The sequence below is a fragment of the Notamacropus eugenii genome, chromosome 1 (assembly GCF_028372415.1).
Source record: "Notamacropus eugenii isolate mMacEug1 chromosome 1, mMacEug1.pri_v2, whole genome shotgun sequence".
NCBI classification, from domain to species: Eukaryota; Metazoa; Chordata; class Mammalia; order Diprotodontia; family Macropodidae; genus Notamacropus; species Notamacropus eugenii.
Window position 1 is genome coordinate 492,268,989 of NC_092872.1, and position 16,091 is coordinate 492,285,079.

At 36.7% G+C, this 16,091-nt stretch overlaps 1 protein-coding gene across 1 annotated transcript; it reads right to left on the reverse strand.

Moving 5' to 3' along the window:
- Positions 1-7,941: 7,941 nt before the first annotated feature.
- LOC140526995 (late lactation protein A) lies at positions 7,942-14,631 on the reverse strand. The gene is made up of 8 exons (XM_072643613.1): positions 14,483-14,631; positions 13,940-14,205; positions 13,139-13,266; positions 12,383-12,453; positions 10,021-10,134; positions 8,973-9,074; positions 8,746-8,772; positions 7,942-8,107 (listed from the first exon to the last, which is right to left on the reverse strand). The coding sequence occupies exons 2-7, from the start codon at positions 14,027-14,029 to the stop codon at positions 8,747-8,749; spliced, it is 531 nt and encodes a 176-aa protein (XP_072499714.1). The 5' UTR covers positions 14,030-14,205; positions 14,483-14,631; the 3' UTR covers positions 7,942-8,107; position 8,746.
- Between the last annotated feature and the right edge of the window lie 1,460 nt (positions 14,632-16,091).

Genomic DNA, 16,091 nt, shown 5'->3' on the forward strand with positions numbered 1-16,091 from the left:
GATATGATTAACCTGGGTTTCAGCAATATATTTGACAAAGTCTCATAAAATGTTATGTTGTATGATGGACTAGATGATAGTAGTTACTTTTGTTAGGTGGATTAAAAATCCATTGAATAACTAGAACCAAAAGGTAGTCATTAGTGTTTCGATACTATCTTGGAGGAAAGTCTCTCACTGAGTGGCAAAGGGACCTTAGCCCTGTGCTTTTTTATATTTTCCATGGATTAAGGTATAAATGACATTCTTATCACATTTGCAGATGGCATGAAACCTGAGGGAATAGCTGAACAGTTAAAATCCAAGATCATCCTCACAGACTATTATTATGTCCCAAATAAAGACAAAACGAGGAAGCATGGCTGTGCCATAGCCAATAGGAAAAAGTTTAGAAACCTGTTAATCACCTTCAATCAGGGCTCAAAATTGTGTTGCTGCCAAAAAAAAAAAAAAACTAACACAATCTTAGGACCTGTTAGTGAATCATAATTTCCAGAAAAAGGTAAGTGATATTCATGTTTTATCATGAGCATTCCAAATCTCATCTAGAGCACAGTGTTCAATTCTAGGTGCTACCAGAAATGCCAGGCTAGAGTATATCCAGAGGAAAGCTGCCAGACTTCAGCGTATGCCAGTGAACAATCAGTTAAAAGAATTATCATGCTTAGCCTGGAGACAAGAAGATTCATGAGGACATGTTATCTGTCATCAAGTATTTGAAGCAATTTCATGTGGGAAAGGAATTAGACAAGTTGTGCTTGGCACCAGAGGGCAGTACCAGTGAACTTTTCCAGGCAAGCTAAAAAGTGGAATGTACTGCCTTGAAAAAGAGTGAATAACCCTCACTATGGGTCCGCATGTAAAGGCTGGATGAGCACTTGTTGAGGGTTGGATACAAAGAATTTCTATTCAGACTTAAGTTGGATTAGATGCTCTATGAACTACCTACCAACTCGGAGATTTTTCACGTATTTTAATGAATTTTGTTAATAACTTTTTAGTTTTTTTACATTGCCTAAATTTCTCCCTCCTCCATTCTCCACTAAGAAACTTATTCCTTATAACAAGGAATGCTTTTTAAAGGGAATAGAAAAAACAAAGGAAGATTAAAAAGATTCAGCAAAATCAATCAATACATTAAAAAATTTGCTATTATATGCAGTGCTCCACAACCATGAATCCCTCACCTCTGCAAAGGAGTGAGAGGAGGGGGGAAAATTAGTAAACCCAATGAAAACATTGAAAAAGCATATAAATAAATAAATGAATGAATGAATGAATGAATGAATAAATAAATAAATAAATAAATAAATAAATGGATGGATGGATGAATGAATAAATAAATAATGCGATTTTGTACCCTGTGAACCTCCTACCTCTGTAACAGTCACAAAATAATAGAAAGTGAATCTTGAAAAATTATGAAGAACAAATACAGCTCCAAAGAAGAAATATGAGAAGTGCTTTGCCATATTTTACAGAGGTGGAAAGTTCAGAGGAGTGAAAAATTGTATTTATTTTCAGTTTTTCCTCCAAATTTTTCCTTAATGATTTTATTGGTTTTGCTAATTTCTTTCCTCTTCTTCCTCTATCTTTTCTTCTTTCTTCCTTTTTTTTGTGCTTCTTGTTCTTTCCATATACATTGTTATAGTTATAGTGTATATTATTTTTCTGGTTCAGTTTACTTCGCTTTGCATCAGTTCATGTAAGTTTCTACATACTCCTTTGTATTTATATATCCTATGCTCTTCTCAATCTCAATTTCCTCCTCTTAACACAGTAATATTCTACGACATTCATATACCAAAATTTGGTTGACCATTCCCCAATCCATGAACATATACTTAGTTTCCAGTTCTTTGTTGCCACACAAAAAAAGTGCTCTTATAAATAATTGAGTACGTATGAATCTTTTTTTTGTCAATAACTTTCTCAGGGTATATGTCTAACCATAGAATCTCTGTGTCAAAGGAAATGGACATTTTAGATATCTTGTTTGAATAATTCCCAATTGCTTTTGAGAATGGTTAAACTAATCCAAAATCACACCAAAAATGCATCAGTGTTCCTAACTTTCTCCAAGCTCTCCTGTTCACATCTTTTACCATCTTTGCCAATTTTCAACTTGTGAGATCAAAGCTCAGGGCTGTTTTATTGTGTATTTCATTTAAATTAATGATTTGGAACATTCTGTCATATTATTGTTAATTGTTTTTGCTCAGTCATTCAGTTGCATCTCACTCTTCTTGACCAAGTGGAATGGTCTTTGGCATTTTCTCATCAAGGATTCTGGAGTATTTTGCCACTTCCTTCTCTAGTGGATTAGCTTAAACAGAAGTTAAGTGATTTGCCAAGGGTAACACAGCTAATAAGTATCTGAAGTCATATTTGATCTTAGGTTTTCCTGACTTCAAGTCCAGCATTCTAATTACTGAGCTACCTGACGGCCTCCATTATTGTTAGTAGTTTACAATTATTTGCAGAACTGTTTATTCATATCCTGTTAACACTTCCCTATTGCCAAATGGCCTTTGGTCCTACATATTTCTCATGGTAGCTCATATGTATATACATACATATATATATACATATACATATATACATATATACATGTATATATGGATATAGGATATATATTCAATATACATATTGAATACCAGACTCTTATCTGAAATAACTATTTGGAATATTTTTTCCAGTCAATTGCTTCCTTCTTTTCCTAGGTGCATTAAAGAGCAAAACCTTTTCAATTTCATGTAATCTAAATTAACTATTTTAAATTTTGTTTGTGTCTCTATCCCTTATTTGGTTAGGAATTCACCTCCTAAACAAAGCGATAAAAGGTATGATCTGCTCTCCTCCAATTATTTTTGGTATGATCTTCATGTAAGATATTTGTGTATTCATGTAAGATATATATGCCCTTATGGATTATCTAAATTCATCTTGCAAACAGCACAAAAAGGTTTCTCTGAAATTTGGCCCACCTATCTGCAAGGAAGATTATTATTTCCACCTTGATGAGACTAGGACTGTGGCTAGGTGTTTTCTCCTCTCACCTATCTCTAAGAGGAGCATTAAATGATCATTATATCTATTTTCCACCCACCCATCCCCCTTTCAAATATATATAAATATACATATACATATGGATGTATTGTTGGTCTAAGAGTATAATTTTCATGGATTCAAAACAAAAACTGCTCTCCTGATTACTAGTTTTTACCTCATACTTGCTAGCTTACCTCTTCCCACCAAATATTGATTATTCAAAAGACCATAAAATATGGTAGGGAGTAAGCAAACCCATTTATCCAAGGAAATAGAAATCAGAGAAGTTATGCAGATTAGAATATACTAGAAAATACACAGTAGGAAATTATTTCTTTGTTAGACATAAGATGAAATCTCATCTCAGACCAAGAGAAAGGCTCTGATTTCACCCAACAAGAGAGTTTGAATTCACTAGGGAGACAAGTTAGAATTTAGGGACATGCTGAGAAGTTGATTTACCCTATATGCCTAGAGCTTTCAAAGTCTTTGAACATATCTTCCTCCTAAAACTATCTAGAGCAATGCATGTATCTTCCAAGAAAGCTCTGGCACTAACCCTACTTTTTTATAAAAAATATTTAATTAGTATCAAGTCACATTCAACTTTCTCTCCCCTAATCTGGAGCCACATCTCCTTCTGCACATGAAGCAGTACACAAAACAGCCCAGGCTTAAATAAAAAGCTGGTTATGTTCCTCCCTTGGACTAAAACCTTTTTAGTCCCTTGTAAAAATCACCTATGCCAAATTTCAAACCTGTAGCCATACAGTATAAACACAAACATCAGCACCTTAAAACAGTAATGATTTTCCTATCTCAAATAACCAAGTTACTGCTCCATTAAAAATATATGGCATTATTCTGGGGTGACCATTAGGATGGAAGATTAGACAGTTTATCTAATTCTTGTGACCTCTCAAATGTCTCCAAAATAAAAATTATATTCAAGAAATAAAAGTAAATTCAGCTGTCTCCATAATCTAACACACAACTAACTCTAACAAAGCAAGGATCCAGTGAACTAACAGCAGAGAAGGTGAATTCTTAATCCTAGTATATTTACTCAATATTTCCTCCCCAATCAGCCACCATACTCTGGCAGTGCTACACAGGCTGATCTACCCAGATTTGTAAAAAGATTCAATTCTGCTCCCACACACATCTCCCTGCAGCTTCAGAAAAACAAAATTCAAAATCTTGTTCTGGATAGGACTTACTGTTGTCACTTCAGTCATCTGGCTCTTCATAACCTCATTTAGTGTTTTCTTGGGGAAAATATGAAGTGGCTTGCCATTTCCTTCTCCAGATCATTTTACAGATGAAGAAACTGAGCAAACAAGGTCACATTTGAACTCGTGAAGAGTTCTTCCTGACTCCAGGCCCAGGTCCACCGCTCTATGCACTGAGTCACATAGCTACCCTATCTAGTTAGGAATACAGTGTATCAACATTCTGTGTTGCAACAGTATTCAGCTTAGAGAACTGAGAAATAGAGAGAAGTGGAGAATGGTTTATCATACATGAGGCAAAGAGGACTGGTTTCCAACTGGATTCAGTTCTGTTCCCTTTCATGGCCCACACCTCCAAACCATGCAGAAATCTTGAGTATGGATTGGTAGACATATATTCCAAAATATTTTATATTTTATAGCCTTTTTAAGGTGAATTTCTCTTTTTAGCTCTCCCTTCTTGTGTTTTTGGGTGACATAGAAGAATGTCAATGATTTGTGTGGATTTGCTTTATATTCTAAAATTTTGCTGATTTCATTTATTGTTTTGATTAATTTTTTGGTTGACTCTTCAAGATTTTCTAAATGTATCATTATGTTATTGAAATCAGGGGTTTGTTAAGGAGCTGGCTTCCTTTATATATCCATAGCTTCCAAAGTATTTTTGCCTGTGTCCCTCCTGAAGAATATCTGGAAATATTTGTATATGTGTGTGTGTGTATACACATATACATCTATATACATACTTTTAGATGTATGTGTGTGTGTCTTCCTAAGAAACTCTGATATTAACCCTGCCCCATATGCAGACATTCAGTGTCATATATTGCTCAGCTTTCTTTCTCCTAATTCAAAATCATGCCTTCTATATGCACAGCATTATACAAAATAACCCAAGTTTGGATGAAAGGTAGTTACATTCCATATTTAAGTTGCATAGCCATTTTAATTTTTTCGTGAAATATAGCATAACTTCTTGGTCTGTCTAATTTCTGACATACTGATTTCCAGCTTTCCCAATAGTTCATATCAAATAGCTAGCTTTTTCCTAAGTAATTAATGTTTTTCTAACAATGGATTATTCAATTCCATTATTTCTGATTCTCTTTTTAAAGTCTTTTCTATAGATCTATTTTTCTTCAAAAACCTAGTATTAAATATAACTTTTATTGAATTGTAGTCAGTAAGTAATATGGTTAGTATTTCTGATTTTTGAATTTTGCTCAGATATTTAAGTCCCAAAATATGATTAATTTTTGTAAATTTGTTATGTATGACTGAGAAATATTGTAAATTCTTTTCTGTTCTCATCTAGTGAAAATTAGAGAGTCATCATTTCTAATTTTTAAAGAGTTCTGTCTTGGTTTTTATGTTCTTCATTGTTGATGTTTTGATTAGATTTGTCAAGACCTGAAAGAGGGTACATTGAGGTCTCCCACTATTACAATTTTACTGTCTGTTTCTCCAGACAATTCTATTATTTTTTTCCTTTAAGTATTCAGGTGCTATGCTATGAGTACATATATGGTTTTTATATTGGTTCATTATCTATGGTGTATTTGAGCATAATGTAGTTTCCCTGCTGTCCTCCCCACTAATTCACTGTAGGCTTAGCTGAAATCATGACTACTGTCCCAGCTTGAGTTCAACTGGAACATAATAGAATTTCCTCTAATTCTTCATTTTTTACTATTGTGATTCTCTATGTTTCAACAACATATTTTTGGATTAAGTTTTCTAATCAATTTTTCTGATGGGTGAATTCATAACATTCACACATGATTATGATCTTGAATTGTGTATTTCTCTCAGTCCTATCCTCTTGCACCTTTTCTCTCTTTGCTCTCATCCTCATATATGGAAATAAAAAGGTTGTAAAAGAGAGGGAGTTTTCCTAATACTTTGCTCTATAAATGAAAATGGCCTTTTTCCTGTATTGCCATTCTTTTCTTTACCTTTTTCTTCCCTTGGCTCCAAGTTATATTCTTTCTTCCTTCCTTTCTAATCTCTCCTTCCTGATCTACTTTACAGGGGAATTTATTTTGTTAATAACTATTACCTCACTTATTTTGCCCTTCCTAGTCAATCTAGGCTCCTTTGTGTTTGAACTCTTTTTTGTTGTTTTTAGTGCATTTTTTTAATTTTTCTTTCTGGTACTGAAATCTGCACAATTTCATTTTTCATGTCTTGATATATAGCATTCAAGGTACCTTATAGGTCAAGATTTTCATATAGGCTGGCAATTCTTATATGATTTCTATTTAACCTGTTTTGCATATTTTTATATTATGTTTCTTATATTTTCTTTGGTGTGTTTTTTCAATCTTTTAATTTTGTTTAAATATTTCTTGTCTTAGTTGTTTTCTGTTTGACTTGTGCTAATATTTAGGCATTCCTTTCTTGGGTAAGGCTCTCTACCATCTTTTTTAAAGTCTCAGTTCTCCTTGTCATTCTTTTCTTCCTAGCTATTCCATTTCAGATCTTTCGTTTCATTTTTCCCATGTATTCTTATGATCCTCTTTTATTTTTTGTGTATATATCCCAACATATTTTTTTCCTGAGGTTCTTCTTGGACTTGGATTAGTGTCTTCTTCAGGATTTGTTCATAGGGTCTCTCTCAATCCAAAATATTTCTTCATGAAATTTGTTCAGTTTGCTTATATCACCTGTCTGGGTCCAAGGTTTGTTCTTGGTCAAACTCTACTTCTATGCTACTTTATTTGTATGGTTAGACTTTACTTCATCTTATGTGCTATGGTTAAAGACTAGACCCCAACTTCTTCAGAATTATTTGAGTTTTTTACCTGAACCATAGCTCAAGTCCAACATAAATGGATGTTAGGTTAGGAGAAAATTGCCTGGATGATGTTCAGGATCTTTTTTCTTCTGTGGCCACATCTCTGGGGCTACTTTGCTGCTGGAATTATTATTGTTATCTCCAGTTACCATAGACCTTAAAAACCATGCCAACACTAGAATCTTCCTAAGTTCCTTCTTTCCTTTTTTCTTCTGCCTAAGGTATTTCTCTGACTGAGGGGCCACGCCTCCTCTGCACTCAGCCTAGACCCTTTTTAACACTTTTTCTTACTGTAGGGCTCTGAGACAGTCTCTTTTCTGAGTTTACTTGTTTCCTTCTGCTCAAGGTCTTTTCTCCTACTGCCTTAGGGATTCAAGGATACACTCTAAATGGACCCTGCTAACAGCCCCTTCTCTTATTGCCATGGAATTTCTTTGCACTGTTCTTTCTACCTACCCTAGACTACATACATTCCAGATTTCCACATCCTTTTTTATGCAACTCTGGGCTGGGTAAATTTTCTATATGACTATAAAGAGTTTTGGGTGCATTTTTCCTGAAGCCTTTGTGAGAGATCCAGGCTCCTTCTAGCATGCTGCCATGATGATCTTTTTTCATCATTGATTTATCTCTCCAGATTTGGATCTTATTTTGTGAACTAGCGTGAAATTGACCTAAGACAGCTTTTTGAATATCTTATATCTACAGCCTTTGACCACACACTATAGAAGCCCTAAGTTCCCTCTGAATCTTTGGAAGTCCAAGGTCCTAACATTCCCAGGGATATGTACCTGATCTACTTATAACCTATTTCTTGTTCTCTACCTTAAGAAAACCTAAAAAAGAGACTGAGCCAAGATGATTGCTTCATACATTTATGTAGCATGTTAGAAATTGGATAATGGTACTGGGGTAATGAGGGAGGAGGTTATGCTGGACCCAGGAACAAGGAATGCTTGTCATCTGAAGAGATGGCTCAGATTTCCTTCACTGTATTGATTCTGATATTGAAAGGAAACATCTTCTCCTAGAAAACATCAAAGGAAAATTCAGTAATGAATTCTTGGAATTGCAGGAGGGAGCAAAAGCTTCACATGAGTTAATAAGACCTAGCCCAGGGTACCAAAAATTTAGAAATTTCATCATTGCCTTCAAATACAATAGCAGATAATCAGATTTGTAGCACTCTAGACTTGGAGCTGGAAGAGACCTTGGGGTCATCTAGATCCTCAGTACTCATGCTATAGAATAGAAAAACAAGACCCAGAGAGTTGAAATGACTTTTCCAAGGTCACTGGTATTTGAAGCCAAAACTTGAAACTAGGACCTCTAGCTCCCAGTTTAGCACTCTCTCCACAACATCACACTTGCTCTCCTAAGGCGGATGGAGTCTAGCCAGTTGTTCTCTGCTTCCACAAAGAACCGCACAAGGGGCAATGATGTTCAAAAGTATTTATTAAGATATTGGGATAGTAAAGATTAGGACAGAAATTCCAAGGAGTTTGTGACTTATTAAAGATACTGGAAGCAAGATCAGAACTCTGGAAAGACTTAGTTCATCTTCCTATAATTGAGTTGAACTAAGTGGCATTTTAAGTCCCAGTTGAACTGAAGGTTTCTAGATTTTTCTGGAAGATGCTATAGAAGTCTTTAAAGGACACTTACCTTAAGCATTTTCTGAGGTGCAGGCCTCTGCAAAAATAAAGACACATGAATATATTTGTCAAAAGCACAGAACTCACCAGCTGAACAATAGTTCGTGTGGTTAAATATGATCTGCGAATTAGTATAAAACAGCTTCTAAAAAATGAATAGAGAACAGAAGAAAAGAGACTGGAACACAGGGAGTAGATAGACAGGGAAGGGAAGAGTTAAAGCTCCATTCTTATTACCAGTTTGTCTGGGAGTGATGATTCTTCTTTCCACAAATCTTTCTCTGTTGATAAACCTGTAAAAATCTTCCAGGGCTTTGGGGTTCTCATCTGTATTAGGACCTAAAGAGAGGATCAAGATGAATAATTGTGAGATCTGACCCAATAGCTCTCTAATCCTTACCTCCATAATAGATATTTCCTATAGTAAGAGTCTCTCATTTTTGTTCCTTAGTAAATTTAATTGTTAGCATGAAAGGTGATCAGAGGAGAACTCAGCAGTAGTTGAGTAGATCAACACTTGTCCCCTACCAACAAGTCCCCTTGTCCCCCATCTCAAATGCATCCCAAACCTTCACCTGTATAGGAAAAAACATCTAAATCTACAAAACATGGACTAAAACAATGCTCTCAAATCTCCAGAAGTGCGGTGGAAGACACATGTGCATGTTTACCTCCTCCTTCCATCTCTTGCTTTGTTCAAATCAGGCTCTGCCGTGTGTGTGTGCATGTGTGCATGTGTGTGTGTGTGTGTGTGTGTGTGTGTGTGTGAGCATTTAGTCATTTCAGTTAGTTGTGTCCTCCTCTTTGTGACCCCTTTTGGAGTGCTTTCCTATTTCCTTCTCCAGCTCGTTTTACAGATGAGTAATCCAGGCAAATAGGGTTGAATGATTTACCTAGGGTCACAAAGCTAGTCTGAGATTGGATTAACACTCAGGATGATGAGTCTCTGATTCCAAGTCCAGGGCTCTATCCATCCCACCACTTAGTTGTCCTTGGCCCTTGATGACCCACTAAGGAAAAGCTACATCAGTGCCTTCAGCCTGAGAATGCAATGGCTTAGCAGTGTCACTATCAAATCCCTAGCTAAGGGAATCTGAGGTGACTTGTAGAGCGTCCTGTCCACTTCCCTGGGCTTTGATGAGTATCAAATGCAAATCATTCTGTCCCTGCTCCTTTTAGGGATTTCATATTTGAGAATGTAAAGGACAATCTGGGTAGATAGATTGTAGCAAATGTCTCACATATTGAAGTTGTTCTTTGATTCACAGTATCACATGTCACTTACCCACAAGTTCTGCCTCTCTGATTTGAGTGCCTTGAAACTCTCTTACACATGAGAGAATCCAATATTTCTCCTCAGATGTTCTTACTGTGTCACAGATGTGATGTAGGTGCCTGTCTGTGCAGGAACAGTGAGAAGATACCCGTTTAGCATCCTAAATCCTTTTAGGAAATATGTCTATAGAATAGGCTGAGGCATACTTGAGAATGCCACTTCTGGTTAGAAATACACTGTGGCCAAAAAGCCACAGAATAATCCAAGAATCACTAAGGACAGTTGCATGACTCCAAAGCAAAATGATTTTCCCCTTGGACCTCATGGAGCACATCATTTTGTACTTCTCTTGTGGAATTATCATGAACAATTGTATATTATAAGAACTCAGGAACCAGTGATTTGGATTTAGAGGGACCTTAAGAAAATCTAGTCTAATCTCTCATTTTACAGATGAGAAAACTGAGGTTCAAAAAATTTAGCTAATCTTATCGAGGTCAAAAAGAAACCTCATCATGACTCAGTGAAATAATCAAGTTGATTCTTTATCACTGTTAATTGATCCTACTTACAATTAATTGATTTCATTCAGTTACTTCTCTCAGTCATGGTTCTTTGCCTCTAAGCTTAGTTAAGAAATTCATCTGGTGTATGATGAGTTAAGTTTAGAAATGCAGTTCTCTTTCTAACTACTATTCTATTCTTGCCTCTTGGAAATCCTTTAACTTTGAGAGATGCAGGTGGACACCAGGAAATGTAGTCTAGTATCTATGCACCACCAAACTATCCTTCAAAGATGTCTGGTTTGTTATCCAAAGAAGTCTGATTCACTATCTCTGACCTTGTAAGTAGGCATAAACAATGTTGTTAGCCCCTCATTCCTAACTTCCAACCCATTATATTGTCCCCCATGCCTCATCTCTGTAACCAATCATATTGATTTTGCCATTCATGATGTTGAGCACTTCTGTTGCAGGTTTGTTCATAATTTTTCAGTCGTGTCCTCATTTGAGGTTTTCTTGGAAAAGATACTGGAGTGGTTTATCATTTCCTTCTCCAACTCCTTTTATAGATGAGGAAACTGAAGCAAACAGGGTTAAGTGATTTGCCTAGGGTCACACAGTTAGTAAGTGTCTGAGGCCAAATTATTTTATCCCCTTGTTCTCTGCCTATGAAGTCCTGTTCTTTGTTCTATATTCCCCAAAACTTTAAAAGAGAACTGTCCCCCTCATTTGGGGTATTAGCTTTGCTGAGGAAACTGAGATCATATTTATTGGTTAATTTTTACCTTACTGATAAATTAATTGTGCTCAGAACTTTGTGCCTCAGTTTATCTTATTTTGCCCATATTGAAAGGAAGATCTTGATTTGAGTCCCACTCTGACGAACCTCTGACTTAACTTCTCAATGTCCTCTTGCAAGCTGGTGCTTATCTACATTGGTAGGATTATATTAACTGAGAGTTCCTGATACCAATAAAATCACAGGTCCTGCCCAAAGTCACACAATTAATAAGAACCAATAAGTATTTGGACATTTTTGCCTTAAGTGGGGATCATGTCTATCAATATGTGTTAAGAGAAGATTGTGAGCTCTTTGAGAGCAGAGATTGTCTTATTTTCTTAGTTGCCTGCCCAGAGTTTAACACAGTGCTTTACACAAAATGAGCTCTTAACAAAAACTTTCTTCATTCATTCATTCTTTTGAAATTTGTTCCTACTTCAATTTGAAATCCATCCTCAACAATATTGCGAGGCAATTTAAATTTCTTTTGAGAATCTCTCCCACCTCCATGTGCCTCCAATTTCAAGGTCCCAGGCACACTTCTGTACTGTGGTAACTTACATTTACACAACACCCTGAGTAACACTCCCCTCCTTTTTTGGTATCAATGTATTAATGCACCCTTTTGTCTTCCTTATTTCAAAAATTACATATGTGACTCCTTAAAATAGCCTTCATGAGACAGTACATTTACCCAAGGAAATATGTAAAGGTGAGAATTTCAAATCCTGGGATTGAACAGGAATAGAGAGGTTAAGAAAGTGTTCTTGTGTTTTCCCAAAGTATATCATGGGAGTACCTTTCCACTCCACCTTTGCCATTCCCATCCCCTTTATCTCAGTGATTTGGTGAACTAAGTCTGCAGAAGGGCAAACTTCCTGTCAGTTAAGTCTATATTATAGAAAAACCTGCCAAACTCTCTGTACATTCTCAAGAAAACCTAGTCTTTGGACTCTAGAACTCCAGAGAAGTCCCAGATCCCAGCCTTTGCTTGAACTTGACAAGTTATTTCTATGGAGACTAGACCTCAAACTGGGATCCTTTGGCCTTGGGGTTCCTTTTAATGTGATACGTTAGACTGACTTACTCGTGGTAATTTTCCTGGGTTCATCTATTTTTTCCAACGTCAAATTAATTTCTTCACAATTGTTGTCCTTCCTAGAAAGCAAAATGCACATAAATAGTTTCCCAAAGGCAATAAGACTGATAGAAATGTATATATCATCAAAATCACAAAAGGTCATTTGATTTCTAGATTCCCAAATCAGATCTCAAATTGGCCAACCATAAGAGAATACCTGAGAGCAGGCTAGTATCAGTTTGTGCCCTTAGTAGTGCTACTCATTAAAAAAGCTTGTGTGGGTTCCTATCCATTTTTGAATGTCAAAGATTGTCTGGGCAGATCTATAGAACTGGCAATCATAGAACACCATGTTCTCTAAGGAATCAAAGGAAGTGGAAAAAGGTATTTTGTATTGATTGACTGTGATGCATAACCCATAATAACTTGTGTTGTGAACTATATATGACAGAGGCATTCACAGGGGAATTGGGGAAGTTAAATGAGTTCTAATCAGATATGGGGACTCAGAATTGGATAGTGACTCAAGAAGTCAGTCAATAGATGAGAAGGAAGCATTTCACCCATTGATGCTAAAATAGAAGCTTCTTATTCATATATGAAAACTTCCAACAACTGCGTGTGCTTAGATTCAAAGAGCACAGGTTATAAAGCAATATTCAAAGTCTAGAGAGGGATAAATTCTAGTTATGGTCCTAGAAAAGGAGAGATAAAAGATGAAGCAGGCAATGAAGACAGGATAATTCTAGGAAGTCTACTTACTTCACGGTAAATTTGGCCTCCATTTTGCCATTGTTAAGGTAGGTAATGGTCAAAGGTGAAATGTCCCTAGGTATCTCGTCCTCAGGAAATTCCTTGTCTACTGCGATAACCTGTACATAGTATGTGCCCTAGAGAGAATTGTGATATGTAACCAGGTGTTGAGGAAGGACAAATGAGGGAGTAATAGATCTCTCTGCTCCACAAATATCTCCTCCTAATTCCCTGGATCTTCTCTGACCTAACCCCAGTTTTAATGCAAAGTTCATTGATGAGTCAGTTATCTGACTGTCATAGACCTGGTGGCAACACACTCAGACTGAAAAAAATTTGGAAGAAACTAGTAGGTTCAAATAAACTAACCTTAAGAACCCAAACCTATAAAGTGGCAGCAAATATCCCATGGTTCACAATAGAGCAGGGATTTGGCACCGATTCTACAAATTAATAACTTGTTTGAAATGGCCATTGGCAGGGATTACATTAGCTGGATGATAGTCCCTAAGTCTAGCTTACTCTGGATAGAGTAAATAAAAGTAAAGGCAGGAGAAGAGTGAAATTCTTGACCCGGCTTCCATTTTTTGAACTACCATCCCTATCACCGTAACTCATTAAACCCAATATTTTCTGGTTGAGTCTATTGCCCTGAAACTATTGTCCCTTATAGAATGAAAAAGTTGCAGATTCCAGACATGGCTGAAAAGGTCCCAGGAAAATCTGGATTTTCAATAACATCCTTTTGCTAGCTCATATCTCCTCCCCACACCCTCCCCAACTTTACAGCATTTCTCAAAGCAACCTTACCTCCGATGGTTTAAATTCAGAAAATGCAAAGTCATCAGCATGGATAATGGAGAACAGGCTTAGTGAAATGGTGAGGAACAGGACCCTCATCTTGACAAAGGGTTTATAGGAGCTTCTCCTCCTTAGTCACTCACCCAATGAAGCTGGTTAGAATGTCTGAGCCCCTCTCCTACCAGCTGTCTCTTTATATTTCCTGGGCTTATTGTGACACTGAAGACTGATGAACCTTAAGCGTAATGATCAGGCTGTCACATGATGATAGGGCACTGGGAGGAAAGAGAAGGGGGAAATAATGCATTATTATTTTTGGAAGCACTGCATCTTTCTAAATTTTGAATGACAATACGGAAAAAAATCATCTAGGAATAAAAACTGTTTTTAGTGTCTACATCCTCCATGGATTCTAATAATTGATATGTTTACTGCTGGCAAGGAGATTATACTCAGAATAGGAAGTTTTCAAAACTTCTCTGTTTTGAATAATATGGAAAAATCAGTGGCTTCAATTCAAATCCCACAGCCTCCCCAGCTCCATCTACTCACATTTTCTGGCACATTTTGCAAGGTTTTTCAGGTGCCTTTGGAGACCTCTCTGTAGTCTTGTATGCATGTAATAGCAAGAACCTTGGAAAGGAAGAATTCAAAGAATCTGAATTTATATCCCATTTCTATTAGTCACTCAAAGTTGGAAAAGGCCTTTCGTCATTCATTTGCATAAGGGTTTTAACTTTTCCATTCATTGTCCTACCTACTCTCTAATAACAGCCTTGTGATGCCAACAAGTCTTATAAAATTATTTCCATTTGCCAGACAAGAAATGGAGGCACACAGTGGCCAAATAACTTGCTTAGTTTCTTTCAAAATGTCTCCTGACCTTTGGCATCACCATTAATCGAAGTTATCTTCTTTCTTGGCCTGAGACCCTAGGTGAACTAAGCTTGTTTGGACTGATACTGTTGATCATAACAATTGTATCTTTGTGAGGGGAGACTGACCTCTCTTTGCCATGTCCACAAGGCTTTTCAGATCAACTCAAGGAAGCACAGATAGTGACTTTGACATCAGGTGATTTCATACTCATTAAAAAGATGGCAGGAAATGATAAGCCCTGCCCAGTCCAGGAAGGGGAAGATTGGGCAGTTAGGTAGCAAGGCAGGGCCTGAGTAACCTCTGGATATGTGTATTCTTCTGGTTCTGGATGTCAAGAAATAGAAAATGTCAAAATTACCTCTTACTGAATTATAAGTTTATTAATACCTTACAGACCACCAGTGGAAAACTCATGCAAAAAGGATACAAAAAGTCATGTATTTCTACCTCACTACAACTCTTGGGTCACAGTCTTGGTCTAATTTTAAGAAATAAACCTACATACCTAATTATGACCCAGGCAATCATCTCTATTTAGACTATGTGACCCTGAATAATCTATGGGGTTTTATAAGGAGGTAAGCAAAAAGAGTTAGAGCCTTTTACAGATACACCATTCCAGGCTCTGCAGGCCAAAGTACCTTTGAATTCATCAATCAAGGCTAGGCTATATGAGGAGTAATTGGTAGGGACTGGTGGAATTCATTTCATGTCAGAAATAGATTCATGGATTAATCAGTCATTCTAACTATCTCTATCTTTTTATGCCCTTTATTCCTCTAGGAAAGGGATCAGATGTAACCATTCTGAGTCAGTAGTGTAGGCAAATGTCCAAAGGCTTGGAGCCTTTTCTGATTTAGCACACTTCTATTCAGACCCATCTTCCAATAAGAGAGAAGTAGCATTTGCTTCTTGCTTATGCTGAGTTTTATTCGAAGACCTCTCCTAACCCAATATCCAGAAAAATACGTTGTTTGAGGATTTACCAAGAAGATGACACTCCTGGACATACCCAAGGGACATGGACTCATTTTTAGTTGACTTCTACTGTGTGAGTGCTGACGGGAGAAAGAGCAATTCAGTATTTGGGCTGAATTTGCTGCTGAGCATGAGGTTCAATGGAACCTCCAAAGATACTTAATTGATTACCTTCTTAAAGCTAAAAAGCCAAACGTTTATTTGAGGATCACGAGCAGTTGCAACCTTGACCAACTTTTGCTGATGCAAACAGTTTATTGCCAGTAAAGAGCAGAGAAGAGGCATTTTGTAAAGAAAGTTGAGG

Excerpts from the sequence above, each read along its gene's own strand:
- LOC140526995 (XM_072643613.1), bottom strand. The coding sequence starts at position 14,029 with ATGAGGGTCCTGTTCCTCACCATTTCACTAAGCCTGTTCTCCATTATC. Across the intron at positions 9,075-10,020 it reads CAGAGAGGCAGAACTTGTGG|GTCCTAATACAGATGAGAAC; the intron begins GTAAGTGACATG and ends TCCTCTCTTTAG. Across the intron at positions 8,773-8,972 it reads CATCACTCCCAGACAAACTG|AGGCCTGCACCTCAGAAAAT; the intron begins GTAATAAGAATG and ends TTATTTTTGCAG.